Raw genomic sequence first — 20,839 nt, forward strand, 5'->3', positions numbered from 1 at the left:
CATTCATACAATCACTCTAAAGAGTTCATTCATTTTCGTAACTTCAATCTCTAGGACCGCATACTCCAAGACAACGTGACCAAATCCATTTTCCCACTTACACAAGCATCACTAAAGAGACACTAAAATCACCATAAAAGGTCCCAACTCAGATAAATTCATTATTGGAAACAACCTACTTTTCTGTGACAAACATCTTTTATTGCCTCTGTAACAGCAAGAGACACCACGTCTTGCGACAAAGGCACAACTCGCCCATCCTCCATTTGAACAGTAAATGAAAACAACAGGCAACCTAATGGAGATTCCCACGCATTCTTTGACCGACCTATCAAACCATTACGAACTACAAAAGCATGTAAAAACCGCCAATTTACAAACACAGCAACACAAACCTCGCCCTTATATTGAACATCAGCAACACAAGCTGCGCGCCAATTGGAAACTCACAGAAATTTTTGCCAAAAACCAAAATATAACAAAAGCATTCAAATATGCACACAATACAAGTAAAGGGAAGATTTCTATTGGGTGATACTTGGTGCTCACTGCGAAACGACATCGTGAGTCGAAGTTAATCGCAGAGACCAAATGAGCAACCTACCGAATCGATTAGTGGAAAGAGAATTGAAGAACGGCTCCACATTGAAAGGCTCTTCTTTGTCCAGTTTAGGAATCTCCGATTCCAAGAGTATGGAAACTTCCGTATTACTAGGGAGTTTAATAGCACTATTTTTCTTCAGAGATTGAACGATTTCCTTCACTGCAGATGATTTTCCAGATAATACAAGACTTCAGGTCGTACTGCCGCCGCCGCTATCCATGGCGGCCACTGATCGGCAGAGTTTAGTTCTTCGGTTTTTTTTGAGAGGGAAGTTTTTCTCTTTACCGGGAGTGAGGAACCGATGCAAGTTATAGGCACAGCGATGCTTTATTTATTTATTTTTTTTTTCTCACAGGCGGTTTTATAGCCGTAGATTTTAAGTATGGGACCCATCATACGCATCGTTCGATTGAGATGGCTTAACTTGTACAATTTTTTGTTACTTTATAGCAGTGAGCATTTTGAACTTTCCGGAGGCAGGAGCAGAGAGCGCGCCGCTTGCTCGAGTGGCCATGGAGGAGTTGCAGAGCGCTCTTCAAGATTGGGGTTTAGCTGTTTCAAATGTTCCAGAGAAAGGACGGTGTCTTGTCACCATAAAGGATCTCTACCCAGGTGATTCTTGCTAATTTATGATTCAAATAACTCTTTTTGAAGTGAAATTACTTCAGTTGGGAGAGTTCATTTCCTTTTTTATATTGCAGGAGAAGTAATTATAAGCCAAGAACCTTACATCTGTGTACCAAACAACTCAGCAACTGAGTCGCGGTGCGATGGATGTTTCGCTTCAGGAAACCTCAAGAAGTGCTCAGCTTGTCAAGTTGTGTGGTACTGTGGGAGCACATGCCAGGTGTGTGTGTGTGCGCTTTTCCAGAATTTTCTTTTTCTTTGTTATTTTCCTCCTTTTTCCCTTGTGTTTGTGTGTGTATGTGTTAAACCTATTGCATTTCATTTCATTTCATGTTTGTCTTAAAGTTTAAGCTTTTCATTCCTAGATAATGATTGCTTTTGATGATGCTTGGATCCTTCGTTTTCGGGTTAATGATTTCATCTTTTCATTCCACCCCTTTCTTAAGAAGAAATAATGAGTTTGTGCATAATTTTCAGAAGTCTGAGTGGAAGTTGCATCGTCTTGAGTGTGATGCTCTCTCCAAGCTCGACAAGGACAGGCGGAAGTCTGTTACACCTTCTATACGTTTGATGGTGAAACTCTACCTTTGGAGAAAATTGCAAAGTGAGAAGGTAATTAGTTTATTATTCCTTAAGCTACCAATTGCCCTGTATTTTCCTTTGTGTCATTTATTTGTAATTTTTTGCATGTAATAAATATTTTTTTTATTCACTAGTATTTGATGCAATTTTCAGTATTCAAATTAATTCTTAATATTCTTGATTCAATTGAATGCAGACTATCTCGGCCACTGCTACAGACAATTATAATTTGGTGGAGGAGTTGGTGGCTCGTATCCTGTCTTACTTGCTTGTTTGGTTGATCTGCTTTATGTATTTCTTTTCAGTAGTAGAGCATTTCCGCAAATTGATTTGTTTCGTTTAACCTCCTATTTGGTAAAGACATGAAAGACATTGATGAGGAGCAACTGGTACTATATGCAAAGATGGCCAACCTTGTGAACTTGATTCTTCAGTGGCCTGATATCAACATAAAAGAGATTGCAGAGAACTTTTCCAAGGTCCCCAACTTATTTAAGTTTATATCTTAACCATTCATTGTAGTTAATCACTATATCCTAAAGCATCTTCAATGTTCCTGGCTTGCTCAAGTACCTATTTATGTTTTTGGTAGATATAAGATGCATATTGTAGCTAAAGTGTTTCACATGAGGCTGAACTATAGTAATTTGATGTTTCCTATTCCCTTCTGTTCAAGCTTCTCTTAAGCAAAAAAAGAGGGGTAGAGTGCATCTTTTATCTTGGAATCTTTATTAGTGCTTGAAGTATTTATTTAGAAATTAGAACTTAAAGGATGTCTAAGTTATGCTTATAACTTGTGGGGAACTTAATGCAATTTTATGGATTTGGGCAGGGGGGTGCATAGGTAGTAACACAGAATTATACTGTTGTGTAATTGCATATCCATTATCGATTAATTTTCAGTTCAAGGATAGTGATTCTGTGCGTTTCGCGAGGCAAGTCTCAATTAGTGAGACCTTTTCTAATGATTAGTTGCGACATCTGATTCTCAATAATCAAATGCAGCTTGCGTGCAATGCCCATACCATTTGTGATAGTGAACTGAGACCCCTGGGCACAGGACTGTATCCTGTCGTTTCCATTATTAACCACAGGTATCTTCCTTAATGGAATGCTGTATTCGGCTGTTTCCTCTTATTGTTTGCTTACTCTATGGTTGTGGTACTGCAGCTGCTTACCCAATGCTGTTTTGGTATTTGAGGGAAGGCTGGCTGTGGTACGTGCTGTACAACATATACCAAGAGGTGCTGAGGTGAGGCATACTTTTTCTTAGTCATTGTGTTCTGCAAATTAACTGAAGAAGTGTAGAGGTTGCAGTTCATTTGGCCTGGACCTGCTTATTTGACAATAATGGAAAGAGCTTGATCATCCTGAATATTTTGTCAGATTTGGTTGGTTGTCTTGTAAAAAGTTATTAGATGTATTCTTCACCATGGATCAATATCTCAAGAATTGGTTTTCTTTTTTTGCTCTTCTTTTTAGCATTTTCCAGGATTAAACCAACTTTGTTCTGAGTCTCTGTTATTTGAAAATATGATGTTGTTTGATAATATTGCTGTGTTCTAAAATTATATTGTAGTGTTCAATGCTATTTCAGTATTATCTTCTTCACATCAATTTTAGAATGAATTTTTTTGTTATGTTTTAGGTGATGATAAGTTACATAGAGACTGCTGGAAGTACAATGACACGGCAAAAATCTCTCAAACAACAGTATTTTTTTACTTGCACGTGTCCCTGCTGCATTAAAGTGGTAATTCGTAATTAAATTTAATAAGAGACTTTCTTTTGTTGATTTTTTGCATGTTTGTCTAACAGTGAAAATCCAGTGGACATGTTTTTATAGATTATACGTCTTGTAGTTTGGGTTTAAGCCCATTTTCACTCAACCATCTTGTGCTAAGGGACTCCTCTTGCTGGTTTTTCTTTCTGCTAAAGTTAACTAAAAGTGCAGATTTAAGCTCAAAAAATAACATTGTTTATTGTGTTCTGCAGAGGGACTGAATTAACTTGATTTTAACATACTTTATAGTAAGTCTACATGATTTCTTAAAGAAAATCCATTTATATACTTTGACTGTGAAAATTAGCCTAAGAAGAAGGTTCTCTATATATGCAATATATATGTAGCTACGTGCAAACATATATTAATTGTCAGTTAATAATGGTTATGTTATATTGAAGGGTCAGCAAGATGATATTCGAGAAAGTGCAATTCTGGAAGGTTACAGATGCAAATATGATAGATGCAATGGTTTCTTGCTTCGTGATTCTGGTATGTGATTAGGTTCTAGATTTTTGGTCTAGTCAAGAAGATGGTCTCTCCTGCCTTTTCAATTTCAGGTTTGAAAATGCAGATGACAAAGGCTTTGTGTGCCAACAGTGTGGCCTCCTTAGAAGCAAGGAAGAGGTGAAAAAGATAGCAGCTGAAATACGAGCAACTTCAGACAAGGCTTCCAAGTCTCTGTCCTCCGGCAGTATCCTTATCTATTGTTTTTGTTGAGAACAATTAATCTCTTTGGCCATTTGATCACACAAGTTTATTTCTTTCTTTTTTCCCCTTAATAATGTTCTTCTTATAAACCTAAATAATCTAGGAACAACTGCTATTTACATTTATAAAAATTAAACAAAAAGTTTGTTCCTTAGCTTAGCTCAGATCTGCAGGAAGCCATTTCTATGCATAAGATGATTGAGAAACTTCAACAGAAATTGTTCCATCCCTTTTCAATTAGCTTGATGCAAACTCGAGATAAGCTGCTAAAGGTAGCAGCACATTGAGTGCCTTTTTCTTTATTTATTGTCCTCCACTTGTCGTTAAATTTTAGAAATATAGAGCTCAATGTTCATAGTAATATACACATTTACATGTGATAACATGTAAATAATTGGCCTTTTCAGATGTTGATGGAACTGAAAGACTGGAGAGATGCTCTGTCGTATTGCAAATTGACCATTCCTGTGTATCAAAGTATGCCATACTTCAACTTTAATCTTGAATTGGATATAAATGAAACCCTGCTTTAATTATTATCACTCCTTCAATAACATAATGAGGTTATGGATAAATATTCATAAAGGCCTTCAAGAATCAAGCTTTACGAGAGAAAAATATCTATTTCATTCTTGAAATGCTAGTAAAAGCTCTCCTAGATAAGCATGCTAAGTGCATAAATTTATATAAACACTTGAATAGTTCTTCAAATCACTCTAAAGGTTGCATAAGTTCACAGGTGGGGTTCATCAAATTTATATCTTGCACTTTGCATTTATTTGAACTATTTAATGCGTTGCAAAGTTGAAATTCAAATTTCTGGTCACCTTCTGAATTCAGCTTTCTATTTTGTTGCAGGAGTATATCCAGAATTTCATCCTCTGCTTGGATTGCAATATTATACTAGTGGAAAACTCGAGTGGTTAGAGCTTTTCTTCCATTATAGATTTAGTTCTGTTGCCTGAACTCTTGGTGTTTTCCATTTTGTTCCCTTGGTTGTTACTCTTCAGTATGGATAGAGGCAATCCCTTCTTCTGAAGCAATTTGTTTAAGGCCTTGACCCTATTCTTTTTATTTTCTATTCTTCTTGCCATCTGACTTATTACCCATGTACAATGATCTATGAAATCTCTTGGCTTCTTTGATACAACACGTGAAAAACTCAGATTATATCTGCAACTATTATATTTTAGATATGGTGATGGTATCTTAATTTGTAATTACCCGGCCTGATGCTAATTAACCTGGACCAGATGCTTACAATACCCTAACCTTTTTTTTTTTGAGAACATCACCAACTCAACTCAACTTAACTCAACTAAGCTTTTATCCCAAAAATTTGCCTTTTTAATCCTATGACTAACATCTTCCTCACATCCCCGAACTTGCAAATATATATATTCTCTCTTCCTACTTTTTTAAAACCCTTTGACTCTAGAAGTACTTCTCAAAGTTCTAGTTTCCTATCAAAACATCATTCACCAAGGAATACTCTCTTGGTTCATATCATATCTCTCAATACTTGTATGTACCTAATAGATATTCTTTTTTTTTTTCTACATTCCATAAGACTCTCTCTGAACACTATCATAAAAGCCTCTCAAAAAAAAAAAAAAAAAATGATGTCTCTTTCTTTCTCTCTCTATTCTTCTCCATCAGCTTCTAATGAGAATCGCTTCCCATAGTTTGAACACCCGGCATGAAAAAAAAATTGATTGAAGAGAGATAGAAGTATCATGATGGTCGATGCTCCCACAACTCTCTCCCACAACTTCATAGTATGGCTCATGAGTTTAATTCCATTTTTAAAAATAGGTACTAAAATAGTTTGAGAACATCACCATTGTCACTATTTTGCAGTTAAACTAGCTATTATTATTGATGTTCAGGTTGCTTGGGAAAACGGAGGATGCAATCAAATCGCTGACTAAAGCAGTGCACATACTTCGAATAACTCATGGAACAAATACGCTCTTCGTGAAAGAGCTGATAATGAAGTTGGAGGAAGCGCGTGCTGAAGCTTCTTACAAACTTTCATCTAAAGATGATGAGTAGCGAGGTCTGTCATATTTGGTATTGTTAGTGCTAACATTAGTATCGCTGCAAGGCAATGGCCCTGAAAAAGGAGACCATTCTAGGGTTTGATATGCCTAGCTAGATGTCTCAGCAAACGTCAAGCTGGATTAAAAGGACATATTCTTAAGGCTGTTTCTGCTTAAGCCTTGGCAACCCATCCACATTTCTTTGATGACTATATATATATATATTGGCTGCAAAGTTGATGATTTGGTGTTTTGTTAAATCAGGATTTTATTGTACGCTAACAATTCATGAATGTCAGACTTTCAACACTAATGTGCTCCACATGATTTATCATTCAACCTCCTATCCCACAAATCTTGGATATTTCTACCTACGCATGAATAGATTCCATCGTATTACAATTAAATTAAATTTATTTTTTGTCAATTTTTAGGTGAACTTTAATTCTTTTTAATTTATAAAAATCATTTTACAAAAAATAAAAATCAAACAAGAAATAATATGATTATAATTATGGAAATTGAAATTTTTTTTTTTTCTTACAAATGATATTTTCCGAAAGAAACCAATATGTACAGCAGGAATAATTACCTGAACGTGTTTCCAACTGCTGTGAAAGTTCAAATTCATTGTCCAATAAGGAGATGCGTACATTTGGAGCAGGGGATAACTCCAATCCTATGCTTACGCAATAACTTACACAACAGGAATAAGTAACGTATTACAAACAAATGGAATAGGATTGAATACCATTTTTCATAGTTACCCTTAGGCAAAAACGCTCCTAAAATTGACACACCTGAACTCATTTGTACACCTGAATCTATTTATAGTCTCTCTCCAACTTTGACAGACATTCTTTCAGTTGAAAGCTAAGCTTAGATATTTCTGAGAGTAACTTACATTGTTGGTCTCGTGATGTTAATGACTGATATGTTACAGGAGTGACCGGATTCCTAAGCAGTTGTTGGAGATCATAACAAAGCTTAGAGGCTTCCTGATTACTAGCACAAGCTTCAGCAACAAGTTGAATCAGCATACAGCCTTGCTCTTCAGGTAAGGATTTTTGGGGAGGGACTGGGGGAACAAGAAAAGGATGTTGAAGTAGTTGAGGAATTCTCCATCTTTCATTCCGATCCCAGGCAAGACATTTTTTCATAAGATCAAGAAGCCAGGGATTAGAAACTGGACCATAAGCTATTTCATGTTTTGGGTCTGTTATAACTTTGAACTTAGACCAGAAAGTCTTGTACTCTGCAAAGGGGGTTCTCCCATATACCATTTGGTAGAGTATGCAGCCAAGAGACCAAATATCTGATGGCCGACCACACTTTATTGTGTTTCCATTTGCATCACTCTCGTTGCACATGAATGCCTCAGGAGACATGTAGCTTAGAGTACCCACCTGCAGTAGCAGAACATTGTATGAAGTCCCAGATTCCAGATCTAATGAACAACCTAAATTAGAATTCCAATTGTTTCTTTGACAAGTAAAAATAATGAAAATCAGGATAAGTATTTCATGATCATAAAAGCCAGACTTGGCCATTCAACAATCCAAAAAGATACATAAAATCCTCACACATTTATAAGCATAATCACTTTTTGCCAATATTCAATATCCAGTAACATCAATTAATAGAAATAACTGTACTAGGGAACCAACATCATGTCTACCATTTAATGGATCCAGATTCTCAATGAAATAATAATCCATGATGATGGAGCAAAATTCAAACCACCATTGAAAACAGCACATTTTACCTTAGAAATTTTCTGGATCAAAAAGTAAAACCAGAAAAACATGTACACACACATATGGAATACACACATATGGAATGCATTACTTTCTGCGGGCAGAAAGCATTAGGAATGTGCATTTGTATTCTGATATTGCACATTGGTAAACGGGAACAGCATAAAATATCAATGAAATACAAATATGCTTAGTAATCAGAGTATGTCTGCCTTTTGGCCATTCGAAAAAATGTGCAGTACTGGAGCTTCTTAATTATTATTGATCAACCGGGCTACCTCCAGAAAAATTTAATAATCGTAGAGACAGTATTCCCTAATAGCAAGATCTAGCAAGTCACCGGAGGGAACCATAAAGTGGAAGCAATATGCTTCATGGAGCAATCTACTTGTGATGTAACAATAATTTGAGAGAGAAGAATGACAAGAGTGAAAATTACCTGTGAATCCCTTTGGATGTTAGTCGTATCACTCATTATGGCTTTGGCAATTCCAAAATCAATCAACTTTAGAGCACCTTTGACAAGAAGAAAATTAGCTGGCTTCAAGTCAGAGTGCACTATGCGTTCCTCATGTATGGTGTTGACAGCTTGAAGTATTTGCTACAAAATGTTTTAACTAAATAATGTCAGTCTTTCATTTTTGTAAAATGAGAATGATCAGTATGCCTAAAGACTGAAAAGTTCATTGCGTTCCGAAGGTTATTCGGTGCACTTAAACTCTCAAGAAAAAAAATATTATGTCCCTTAACTTTTATTTTAATCTATTGAGCCCTTGAATTTTATTTTTGTATCTATTGGATCTGATTTGTTCACACATATGCATAGAAAGGTTAGCATGGCATTATCCAGCATGATGACTCATCAGTATATCAAAATTCAAAACTAAAATCTTCAAAATAAAACAAATTATATTTTGATACAACAAATTATATTTAAATACACATATTACTAGTCATTTTGGCCACATCTTGATATCTAATCTGATTCTACTGTTTCTCTTATGTCATCTTTATTCTTTTATGACCACATATTTAACACTAAAGAGTTTACTAGTGTCCCTAAAGAACAAAAAAAGTAACCACCTTTCAAGTTCAAAATAACTTCATTAAAATGGTAAGACCAACATAGATGTTTAACAATTAATAACTAAAATCACTGAATATTTGTACTGACTTGTCTTTAAACTATTTCCCTCCAAAATGCCTATAAAGCATTACTGTAAATATAATTAGCAACTATTACAGTGTAAAATGTAGTCAAGGACCTGCCAGTAAAATCTCAGCCAATTCTCATCTATGGACTGATTGGCGCTATCCAGTTCCTTCCATTTCTGTGAAAGCATGTGAGCCAAATCAATTTCCCCATATTCAAGGACCATGTATATATATCCATCATCCTTAACTCTGGCATCTTTATTACTCACAGATCCATTCATGACTTCACAGAGCAAATTTTTATCTGTTACCTAATACCAAAAGAAAATATTAGAGATAAACCCAATACAAAAATCTAGAATAAAATCTTTTAGATGCTAAGATTTTGAAATATGGGATGCTCATAAACAACACTATTTCCATATAACTAAGCAAGGAAGCAAGTCCCTAACACATGAGGTACTTCGCATCGCAAGTTAAAGAATATCTTGAAGCGCTAGTGTTACCACCATGACTGGAGTATGTGCATACATACATAAAGAAATAGACCAAGAGATATAAATGATTCATCCAGAGATATCACATCTTTAATTATTAATACCTATCTTAAGCTATCATTCTCTGGTAGAATAGCACAAAATGGCTTACTTTTGCAGCAGTTACCACATTCAATGACCTTTGCATTAAACAAGAGAAACTCTTTATATATATATATATATATATGCACATACGTGCACCTGTGTGATATACGCATAACAGTTCCAAATTTGGAAATACAAATATCATATGCAAGGAAATTTTACATCACTCCAAAGATGAATCAAATGTTATGTCATAAGCAAAATATTGGTATCTTGCCTAGCACTATATTAAAATATAAGGCATGTTCTTCCCAGAGCCCACCAAAGTTTCAGATCAACACATAATAGGAGATATGACATGAGAATATTCTATATGCAATCATGATTGGAATAAATTAAAATATGTATGCTAATTAATGCAGAAACTTTTAATTAGCAAGTGAATACCTCATAGTCTATTAACTGTATGATATTGTTCTTTCTCTTCAATTTCTTTAGATACTCAATTTCCTGACAAAAACCATATGCAGTTGCATAATCACGACCTTTGAGTTTGATTTTCTTGAGTGCATAGATTGTACAGTCTGAACAGATGACTTTATGGACCTCGCTACTTCCTCCGCTTCCTATCTTACCAAGCCTTTGATAGAGCTTCCCATTAACTTTAAAGAACAAGTCAGGGTCATAATTCCTTTTACGAGGCACTGAAACACCTTTACCACTTGTAACCTTTTCTTGCTTTTCTGATTTGGAAGGCTCCAACTTCACATCTGAGGATGGGTTTTTTGACGATGGATTCTGAGCTTGTACATCATGAACATCGTCCACTGATCCTCTCTCTTTAGTTGTGTTATCACCAACATAAGAAGGATTGTTTGAAATGTCAGTCTCCTTGGCCAGATTGCCCTGTTTCTCCCTGGGCAGATGGTGCTCATTTATTTGGGCATCAATAGTAGATGAAGAAGCTTGGGCTGCAATGGCTGTCTGGTTAATTAGCATACCATTTGTGTCCTTTAGTGAATTATAGGACAGGTGCTCCATATTTCTTTGACTCATATGCTGAGAACTCATATTAATATCTCCGAATGGTTCAACTGCCACATGAGTGCCATTCTCTGGATGTGAACAAGAGTAATAACTTGTTGAGTTTAGCTTAGGTGCTGAAGTAGAATGGACAGATGTAGTGGTGGCACAAGATGGACCAACAACTGAAGATTGATTAGCAGGTTGGCCTAAAAAGTTTCCAAATTGAAGTGCTTGGTCCTGGGCAAGTATCGTTCTTTTTGCCAACAATGATGCTGCACCATCAGTCCTCAAACTGATATCAGTTTCATTGTTCTGAAAATTCTGATGCTTTGATTCATCATTGATGACATTTGATGCCTCTATTTGATTGCTTGCATCCCATTCCATTTCTGTCAATGCAAGTGAATCCATATGAGAAGATAAGTTCTCCAATCCAGTGGCCATTTGATCATCGGCCCCTGCATGTTGGAAGAGAAGGGAAAAAATATATCCAGAACGTAGTGACAAATTCAAGAATGATTTCCCATCAACTAGAATTCAAAAACTTTTACCACACATCTTCAAGAATGTGAAACAGAAGAGCTCCAGCACAGCTAACTTTGGAACAAGAAACTCAAAATAATAGCATGAGGTATATTACCTGGGGAATTAGCATTTTTTTCCATTGAAAACTGGACCCTTCTCTTGCCATCAACAAGTAACGAGGACATTGGATTATTCTCTTTACAATCAATAATGGATGTGGATTGAACTTTCTGCAAAACAGACGGGTTGAAATTCTCATCAAAGGTCTTGGTGATGGTGCCTGAAATGGAAGGAGGAGTAATTGACTCTTCTTGAGTTTCCCTAATGACAGCAGCTGGATTTTTGGTTTGCATAATTGAATCTTTTACAGTTAGACTGACTGGAATAACATGCTCAGGCTTCTTCATGCCTGCCTTAGGATCTACATCAGAAACTGCAGTTTTAGATGCTTCACATTGTGGAACCAAAGTACGCCTAGGCTTTATACTATAGGTCGGCATGGTCTTTGTACCTAAAATAAACATACCAAGCATTCAGGAACTTGACAAGCCTTGTAATTAAATGGCAAGTGATATATGAAATGTTCCCTTTGTTAGATAAAGAAACTTCCTCGAACCATTAAATTTTATTTTCACAGAATCACTAATGCATATGGTCGTCCACATTCCCAAATGGAAAACAACAACTAAATCAAACATACAGAAGTTTTTATGGTACATAATTTAGCTAATCAAATTAATTCTGATTAACTAAAGGTACCGAACACTAGAGCATTTTTGCGGAACAAAGAAGCCCAAATCTGATTTGACAATTCTACAGATATTCCCTAAAAATGCACTAACTGAACACATTTACCAATATTTATTACTGCAAATGCCTACAAGAACATTCAGTTTCACCTTTATCAATTAACAATGCACACCAGTTACAAAAAATAAAACCCTAATTTTTCACAATTGTAAGGAACGACGAATCTATGGAAAGAAAACACGACACCAAAAACCATTTCATACACAGCTATACATAGCATACATGTATATACGTAGAGAAAAAGAAAGAGAATGAGGTACAGAGTGGGCGATGGCGCTTGAAGGCAGCTTGAACATGCTTGAGAAAGTCCGGCGGGGAAGAGGAAGAGAACGACGCTGACGAGGACGACGTCGTGTCAGGGTTGATGATCGGAAGGGCGAGATTCCTGGGGGGAGGAGCAGCCGAGACCGGAAGGTTAGCCTCCCCGTCCATGGCTGGATCTCAACGGCATCTCCGAATGGGATAGTGGCAATTTTGGAAAATAGAGAAGAAAATGAAGATGGAAAAACTGATTCAATTGGAAAATATTAGGGTTTAGGCCGTGTCCATGGAGAAGTGAGATTCCACATAGAGTTAACAGTGAAGGAACGAAACAGCACTCACTGGTTGGCGGTCAATAGGAAGGAGAAGAGACACCACACCAGTGATTTGAAATTGGCTTATTGGCGCAATAGCGCTCTCAAAATTTAGTGGGCCGCATTCGGGCTCATTTGGTGCCTTTTGCCTGTCCCGCTATTGGCTCCACGTGTTTCCGGAATTGGGCCTCTTCCATAAATGGGCTATTATAGAAAATTGAAGGCCCACCATATGCAACAACTTGGAATAGGGAAAATGAGTGACATTACAATACTTTGATTTGTGATTGAAGGAATAATTATTGGGATGAAGGTCCTACATGCATAGGCAAGGGCTTATCCTATTTGTGTTGTTCAAGTCTTGATTGGTTTTGTGCATGTTTAAGCTGATAATCGACTAATTGGGCTACACATACTAGGGGTGAACATTATTTGATTCAAATCGAATAAATCGAATCGAACCACCTTAATTCAGTAATTCGGTTCGATTTTAAATATAATTCAGTTTGATTCGATTTTATATTATAAAAATTTCGGTTATTTAGATTCGGTTCGATTTTAAAGAGAAAAAATCGATTAAATCGAATTAAACTAAATAAGTTTATTGATTTTTGAATTGATTTATTTTTATGATGAATTTATGAATTATATATAATTATATATATATAAATTGTTTAATTTTATTGATTAATGGTTATTAGGTTCAAACCAAGGTTAAAATCAAACAAAATAACTTAAAAATAAGTCTAAATTAAAAAATAATCAAAAATCAAAACCGATCAATTTGAATCGAACTTAACCAAAATAGAGCGATTCGGTTCGTTTTGGTTTTTCATCTATTTTGGTTCGGCTCGGTTTCTAAAATATGTAATTCAGTTTTCATTATTTGATTCGATTTGAATCGAATGCTCACCCCTGACATACTATTTTCAACTCTCTCCCAATATATTAATTGTCCGTTTGGATAAATATGAAATTCTAATGGATAGATCATCCTTTTCTCTTTTATTTGTCTTTTTCTTTTTGCCCAATGGTTTAACCTTGCTTTTGATACTCGTCAATCTTCTTCTATCCCTCTGGATAAGGGAAGGCCGCTTCTCTCCCTTATACCCAATGTGAATTCTTTACCCACCTTAAATTGGGATGTACATAATATTTTATCTTTTGGTAGAGTAGTCGGCTTATGTGATGGAGGACTCTTTCACATGCTGTTGTGTTACTTGAATTTTATGTTTTTCTCTATTTTAGTTTTGCACTATGTGTGTTTTTTGCAAGTGTTGTGCTGAATGGTGAAGGTCTTATTATTCCCTTGCATGTGCAATTGACTGTTTAAAGGCGCGAGACATATGAACTTTCACTTGTTGATTTAAGGATATAGTGCAAGTGAGATGCTTAACAATCTGAGTCATCGTCGCCCTCTATTATCTAATGGTGCCGACTTACTGCTTCTTTTGGTTCCCATGACCTCTATTTTCTTGGTTCCTTTAGCCTTTGATCTTTGAACTCAATGGTGTTCTTAATGTCCATAGATCCTTAACGGTTAGGACTTGTGCCTCTTTTGTCTGGCTGATGATGGTCGCTCTCTATCTTGTCTGGCCATGCTATGCAAACTTGTGGCCAGTGATGCTTGGTGGTTATTGCTACTTCAATTTTCTGGTTGAAGTTTTTTCAAATTGAAGATCTAATTTTTAGCTTACGGTTTTATTAGTTTGGGCTTTTGGGCCTTTCTGTTTATGGCCTAAATTTATAGGGTAAAGCCAAGAGCATTTCTTTTGTATATGGGTCATGGACCAAACTTTGTAGGGTTGATATTTCATAATAAATTTATAGCCTGGTTTGATCCAGTAACTAAAAGCATTCCATTCACCTAGCGGGTATCAAATTTGAGTCTACACTCCCTCAATCTCCTTATATAATAATAATAATAATAATAATAATAATAATAATAATAATAATAATAATAATAGGTGTTAAAATTTCCCCTATTGACGTAGGAAGGAGTTAGTTTGGATGGAGTGGTACTGCCCCAAAGTAATCACTTTAAATATCTCGGCTCAATTCTTCAAGTAGATGGGGGATGTGAGGAAGATATTAGTCATAGGATTAAAGCCGAATGGTTGAATTGGAGAAGTGCTACGAGAGTTTTATGTGATCACAAAATTTCCAATAAGTTAAAAGAAAAATTTTACCGCACAACCATAGATCGGCTATGTTATATGGTAGTGAGTGTTGGGCACTGAATGAGTCGTATGTGTCTAAGATAAGAGTTATGAAGATGAGAATGTTAAGATGGATGAGTGGTCATACTATATTAAATAAAGTATGTAATGAGAGTATTAGAGAAAAGGTAGGAGTGGTGCCAACTGAGGATAAGTTGAGAGAAGGGAGACTGAGGTGGTTTGGTCATATGAAGCGTAGACATACGGAGGCTCCAGTTAGACAAGTAGAACACATTAGGTTAGAAGATAGAAAGAAAAGAAGGGGTAGACCTAAACTGACTTGGAGGAGAGTAGTACAATATAACATAGAAGCATTGCACATTTCCAAGGATTTAACCCAAAATCGTTTAGAATAGAGAAAGAGAATCCATATAGCCAATCCTAAATTATTGGGATAAAAGCTTAGTTGAGTTAAGTTGACATGGGAAGTGAGTAAGTCCAAGTGGAAGCAGAATTAGTGTATAATATTAGTTAGGGCATATACATGTATTTCATTCTTGATATTTATTGAAAAAAGTTTGATAAGCATAAAAAAAAAAAAATTAAATTTGTGTCATTTTGAATTATAGTAAATTCACATCTCTTTCATTTTACTATTTTTTCCTCCAAGTTTCCTTTGAATTGCTATCATCTCGCCAATTCATCTCTGCTCATTGTGACCGTGAGCGTGAATCAAATCAAATATTGCATCATTATCACCAATTCAATCAAAAAAATCAGTAAGCAACCAAATCAATGACTTGAGGCAACACATCTCTAAGTTTGTTTGCTTTTAGGCATCACTTATCATTTACCTCTACCCCCCACAAAACAAGCTAATTTCAATCAAATATCCAACTACATCAATAGCTATAACCTCACCAGTCCACTCTACCCAAGATTCTGAACAACGTGTCTTCAATTTCATTGTCAATTTCACCACCTTCCTTGCCAAAATCCTCAACAAAGCCCAAGCGAAGCTCCGCAGCTAGCAAGCCCAATTTCGCCTCTTACTCGCCACAGCCGCCCTAGTGGATCTCTTGCTCCACTCTACAACTAGCAAGCCCAATCGCCATTTTTTCCCCTTTAATTTAAACTACTACCCATCAAAGTGTTTGTTCACACATTATAGTGATTTTTACATGTCGATGTTAGTAAATTGCACGTTATATTGCTTCTTTCAAATAAGTGACTAATTGTAATAAAACTATAAAACTTGAAGTATATACTGAAACGAAATAAAGATGAGAGTGTGATTAAACGTTTTTAAGAAAGATCAGAGTACATACAGCTTTAATTCAAAAACCTCGAAGAATGCTTCATAAATCTCTGTATTCTTCTTTTGTCAGCAACTAATGGTGAGTGTTCAGTCTCCACTGATTCTGCTTCCAAGTGGACCATATATATATATATAAAATTTGTGATTCTAATTCTAATTTTATTTTGAGCTTTTCAATGTCCTGGTTTTAATTTAATTGCATGGCATGATCATTCAAAATTCAAATAGGAGCTCTACTTGGTCCGTTTTTTTTTCCCTTCATCCACACAAGAAGGGTTACTAGAACCTTTTTTTTAACAGTTGAATGAGTATGGAATAATGGTTGGATTAAAGGGTAAAGGTGAAAAGCAAGAGTTGAGACAGAGACTGAAAGTGCATTAATTTTGATTAATTTGAGGTAATTATATCATTAAAGTAGAAAGCTTTATTCCAGAGCATATGGGGAGGTCTTATGATTTTGAGGCAAAAGGAATCATGCAGCTTTTTTCCCCATAAGATTTAAGAAGCACCATTATGGTGTAATTAGTGTGCTTCTTGTTGGTGATGGGTGTGGCTCTTTGACCAAAACAACCACCTTGGGATGTCAAGCACTTAAGCCTATGCCTATTACTTCATCAATGCATTTTCAACCCATTCCATCTCTGCTTTGAATAGTACGGATACTTGATTCAATTAAAGCTTATAATTACATTACTCAATATAAATAGTGCAAATACATGTCTGCAGTGAAGGCAATTTTAGAGCAATTTACAAACCAAGGAGGAGACAGTGGCAGTCCATATAATACAAGGGACCCACATTGATTTCTTCTGCAACTGATCCAAGTATCTCTCGTGTAATTGCGCGATCAGATTCTCATCATGAACAATATAATACAGTGCATGGCAATTAATCTACTATAAATCAAATTCGTCTATCAGTAGATCACCATAACTCCCTAATCCAGAGAAAAACTCCTACAAAACAAAGCTTCTCTGCCACCAGCTGTTTAGATCATGTGAGAAAAACCCCAGTTCTTTGTCACCGCAGAATGGCTAAACCTAAAACCCCAATAAAACCCATCAATAAAATCCACCAGAACCAAAACCAACAACCCCAAAGATCAGAAAAACCACCTTCATGGTTAGCTGTTAGAGGTCTTTTCACCTGCAAGGACCTACAAAGACAGCAGCAACAGGAACTAAAGCATCCAAAACAGGAAAAGCAAGAGCAGCAGCAGCAGCATAAGGAGGAAAAACATCATCAGCATCAAGAACAAGCTCTGGAGGAAACCAGCAAGAAATGCAAGAAAATTAAGTGTTCAAGCTCTCTATGCAACAACACAAAGGTCATGCACAGGCCTGAAACAGCTTCCCCTGAAGTCCGAAGAAAAAGGGCTTCAATGGGATTAACTAGTAACAATGGCTCCTCAGGCAGATCCATGAAGGATTCTTTGAATGAAATTAATGGGGTTCCTTCCTTTTATAAATCTTCATTGTCTGTGTCTTCTAATTCCTCCATTAACAATGCTGGTTCCTTTAAAGGACTGCCATTCAGGAGACTATATGGCTGCTATGAGTGTAGAATGGTGGTAGATCCTGTTCTTGGATTCACCAGAGACCCCTCTTTGAGAAGTAGCATTTGTTCATGCCCCGAATGTGGTGAGATCTTCGTGAAAGCTGAAAATCTGGAGCTTCATCGGTCTGTTAGACATGCAGGTAAGTTTCCATCAAAATTTCTCTCTTCTCCATCTTGTAAACGACCTTTTCTTCCCCTTCATCTCTTCTATTGTCTACTTCATTTTGCCAGATATTTTTACTGCATAAATTAGTTTTCTGAAGCAAATGTAGGATTCAATTTTTTGCTACTTTTAGCTACTTACTTCAAATCACCATTTATACCACTTTGGCTACACATGCTTCCATTAACTACTCAAACTGTTAACTCCTTCAATTTGGAGTCACTTTACAGTATCAGAGCTGGGTCTAGAAGACACAAGCAAAAACATAGTGGAAATTATATTCCAGTCAAGCTGGCTGAAGAAAGAAGTCCCCGTTTGCCAAATAGACAGGATTCTAAAAGTCCACAATACGCAAAGAACCATCTCCAAATTTGAAGAGTACAGAGACTCCATCAAAGCCAAAGCCACCAAGCTCCCAAAGAAGCACCCACGTTGCATAGCAGATGGAAATGAGCTCCTCAGGTTTTACTGCACCAGCTTTGCTTGCTCACTAGGCCTAAATGGGTCATCCAATCTGTGCAATTCAATTCCACACTGTAATGTATGCAGCATCATCAAAAATGGATTTAAAGAATCCACTATTGGAGGAGTCAACGGAAATCGAATTCTGACCACAGCAACAAGTGGTAAAGCACATGACAAAGCTGCAATATCGGAGGAGAGTAATGGCAATAGTGATAAGAGAGCAATGCTGGTCTGTAGGGTCATAGCAGGAAGAGTTAAGAAGAGTGTGGAGGGTAACATGGAGGAATATGACTCTGTAGCTGGAGCTGAGGGGGTTTACTCCAATTTGGAGGAGTTGTATGTGTTCAATGCAAGGGCAATTTTGCCTTGTTTTGTTGTTATCTACAGAGGGTTTTAGTAGGGTCTAAGTTATTACTTGTACTTTGTGACTCCAAGGGGGAAGGCTAATGCTGCCTATTTTGTCTGATTTCTTTGTAAGTTTGTCCAAGAAAATCTCAGATGTTTTGTTCATAATGAAATTTCTAAAGGATACTGCAATTTTGCAAGAACACACAGTTTCCTTTTGTGGTTTGTTCAAGAAAATCTCAGATTTTGTGTTTATAATGATTTTTGGATTTATGCGAGCATCTACCAACGAAAGGATGCTGCAATTTTGCAAGAACAGACAGTTGGGGATTGTGAAAACAAATTAACAAATTGGTGGGGTGCAGCTTGGCGCGGATCGCAAGCAAGGCATTATTGTCCATTGGGTGCATGTGCGGTGCGGTTCTGATTCAGAGTTTAAAGTAATTGGGATCGGACAGCAGGTTACTATCAGTTTTCGTCGTAATCCAATTTAATGTGATTCAGTTTTAATTAAATTCAATTATTGAAATTAAGTGTAGTCAATGTATTAAATCAAATTGGCATTGGTCTGAAATCGGCCATTTTGGTTCAAAGGAGCTGAAACCACAATGTCCTTTACGATTTTGGTTAAAATCCTATTTTGATTAAAATCAAACTGATTAGTTGTCATTTAATTCGAAGTCGATTTGATCTATTCAGTTTTGACCCATTTTGATTTTAAACTGACGTTTGATTGGATATAGTTGAAACTTATTTTTTCTTTTAAAGGAAAAAAAATTATTTTAATCCAATTTAAATTTTAGAACAAAAATGAACAATTAAATTTTATCAAAATTGAAAGATTCTACTGTCTAGTTCCGATTCTCTTTTTACATCTAAACTATGAATTTCTGACTCGAAATCGGCCCAGTCCGATCCTTCGGCCAGGTCTATCGACACCAACTTATTTCTAGATTTCTTTGTTTTGAAGCCTGTATTTGCGGTCGAGCATGGGTTCTTGATTTGAGTTGCGTATTTTTTTCCCATCCTAGATTTACCATATTTATTGATTATTGTTTTGTACTCATTGCCTCATCGTTTGGAATTTTCTTGATTTCCTAAGCCTCCAAGCATGGGCTTCATAAGCACTTACAATACTACTGGACTATAAGAAAATAGGCCTCTTCCTTCCAAAGTTTTTGAAAATGGAAATCAGCTTAAAAGAGATGGTCATAGAGGATTTTTTCCATGTCTCTTGGCAGTAGCTTTTCTTTTTTCTTTTGCAGTTCTTTTGGTTTTAGTCATTGAAAATATGAAAAGAGAGGATTCCAAAACTTTAAAGAAGAAAAAGAGGCACGATTCTCAATGTAGAAGCAGTAGAGATGCGGAGTCAGAGAGAGTGTAATCATTGAGGAAAGCAACGTAGCATGAGAAAACTGAGACAGCCAACCGCTACAGAAATGGAATGACGCCTTACAGAACAAGGGACCGAAGCTTTGCATCAACTATGACAAAATTGTGTAGTGGGGCTCCCTGGTCTGATCAGCTAGAATCAGAGATAATTATTACTCACAAAAATTATCATTTTCAAATTTAAATATTTGTAATAATTTAACCTGACCCAAATCTTACTAAAATCCATCCTAAACTACTTAAATTTATTATAAACTTGATTATATACTATCTGAATCAGATATCCAAACAAACCCGATTCGTTAACATTCCTAACCGGAACCCAGCAATGTTGCTGTTTGCTAAGGTATGTCAGGTCGTCGTCAAATGGCAGAACCAGGCTAAGGAGCAAGGACCATTCCATGCTTTCTCCTCTAGTAACTATTGCAAGTCCATGCTTGCTAAACCGAGAACTTTAGAAGGATTCTGATACAGGCAATGCTCCTTTACATCGGCTAACTGCCTAGCCAACGTGATATTAGGTCATACTAGGAATGAATAGACAAATGCCATCTGCTACCTACCATAATTGTTCATGCATGCACACAAGTGCGATTAATTATTGCCATTTTTCAAATGAGACTAGGGTCTTGTTTGATTTGCCAAATTTAGGTTTTCAGACC

At 36.3% G+C, this 20,839-nt stretch overlaps 3 protein-coding genes across 10 annotated transcripts; 2 read left to right on the top strand and 1 right to left on the bottom strand.

Annotated features, from left to right (window-relative positions):
- The first annotated feature begins 369 nt into the window (after window positions 1-369).
- LOC110646936 (histone-lysine N-methyltransferase ASHR1) lies at window positions 370-6,662 on the top strand. 7 transcript variants are annotated; one of them, XM_021800577.2, is made up of 15 exons: window positions 383-691; window positions 770-1,216; window positions 1,306-1,451; window positions 1,709-1,843; window positions 2,010-2,064; window positions 2,174-2,292; window positions 2,819-2,907; window positions 3,020-3,065; window positions 3,462-3,566; window positions 3,998-4,088; window positions 4,171-4,290; window positions 4,473-4,579; window positions 4,715-4,784; window positions 5,166-5,229; window positions 6,197-6,662. In XM_021800577.2, the coding sequence occupies exons 2-15, from the start codon at window positions 1,117-1,119 to the stop codon at window positions 6,360-6,362; spliced, it is 1,413 nt and encodes a 470-aa protein (XP_021656269.2). In that variant the 5' UTR covers window positions 383-691; window positions 770-1,116; the 3' UTR covers window positions 6,363-6,662. The 7 variants fall into 7 exon arrangements, with proteins under 7 accessions (XP_057987023.1, XP_021656285.2, XP_021656269.2 ...); XM_021800572.2 differs by having other exon boundaries at window positions 384-691; window positions 2,984-3,065; window positions 4,004-4,088; XM_021800564.2 differs by having other exon boundaries at window positions 389-691; window positions 2,984-3,065.
- A 296-nt stretch (window positions 6,663-6,958) lies between these two features.
- LOC110646922 (serine/threonine-protein kinase MPS1) lies at window positions 6,959-12,877 on the bottom strand. Of its 2 annotated transcripts, none has more exons than XM_058131039.1 (6): window positions 12,460-12,877; window positions 11,509-11,900; window positions 10,290-11,257; window positions 9,372-9,572; window positions 8,546-8,707; window positions 6,959-7,755 (listed from the first exon to the last, which is right to left on the bottom strand). In XM_058131039.1, the coding sequence occupies exons 1-6, from the start codon at window positions 12,633-12,635 to the stop codon at window positions 7,174-7,176; spliced, it is 2,481 nt and encodes an 826-aa protein (XP_057987022.1). In that variant the 5' UTR covers window positions 12,636-12,877; the 3' UTR covers window positions 6,959-7,173. The 2 variants fall into 2 exon arrangements, with proteins under 2 accessions (XP_057987022.1, XP_057987021.1); XM_058131038.1 differs by having other exon boundaries at window positions 10,290-11,326.
- Window positions 12,878-16,922: 4,045 nt separating this feature from the next.
- On the top strand, window positions 16,923-18,988 carry LOC110646918 (uncharacterized). The gene is made up of 2 exons (XM_021800537.2): window positions 16,923-17,952; window positions 18,206-18,988. The coding sequence occupies exons 1-2, from the start codon at window positions 17,286-17,288 to the stop codon at window positions 18,835-18,837; spliced, it is 1,299 nt and encodes a 432-aa protein (XP_021656229.2). The 5' UTR covers window positions 16,923-17,285; the 3' UTR covers window positions 18,838-18,988.
- Window positions 18,989-20,839: the final 1,851 nt, after the last annotated feature.

Source organism: Hevea brasiliensis, chromosome 12, assembly GCF_030052815.1.
Source record: "Hevea brasiliensis isolate MT/VB/25A 57/8 chromosome 12, ASM3005281v1, whole genome shotgun sequence".
In the NCBI taxonomy this organism is placed as follows: Eukaryota; Viridiplantae; Streptophyta; class Magnoliopsida; order Malpighiales; family Euphorbiaceae; genus Hevea; species Hevea brasiliensis.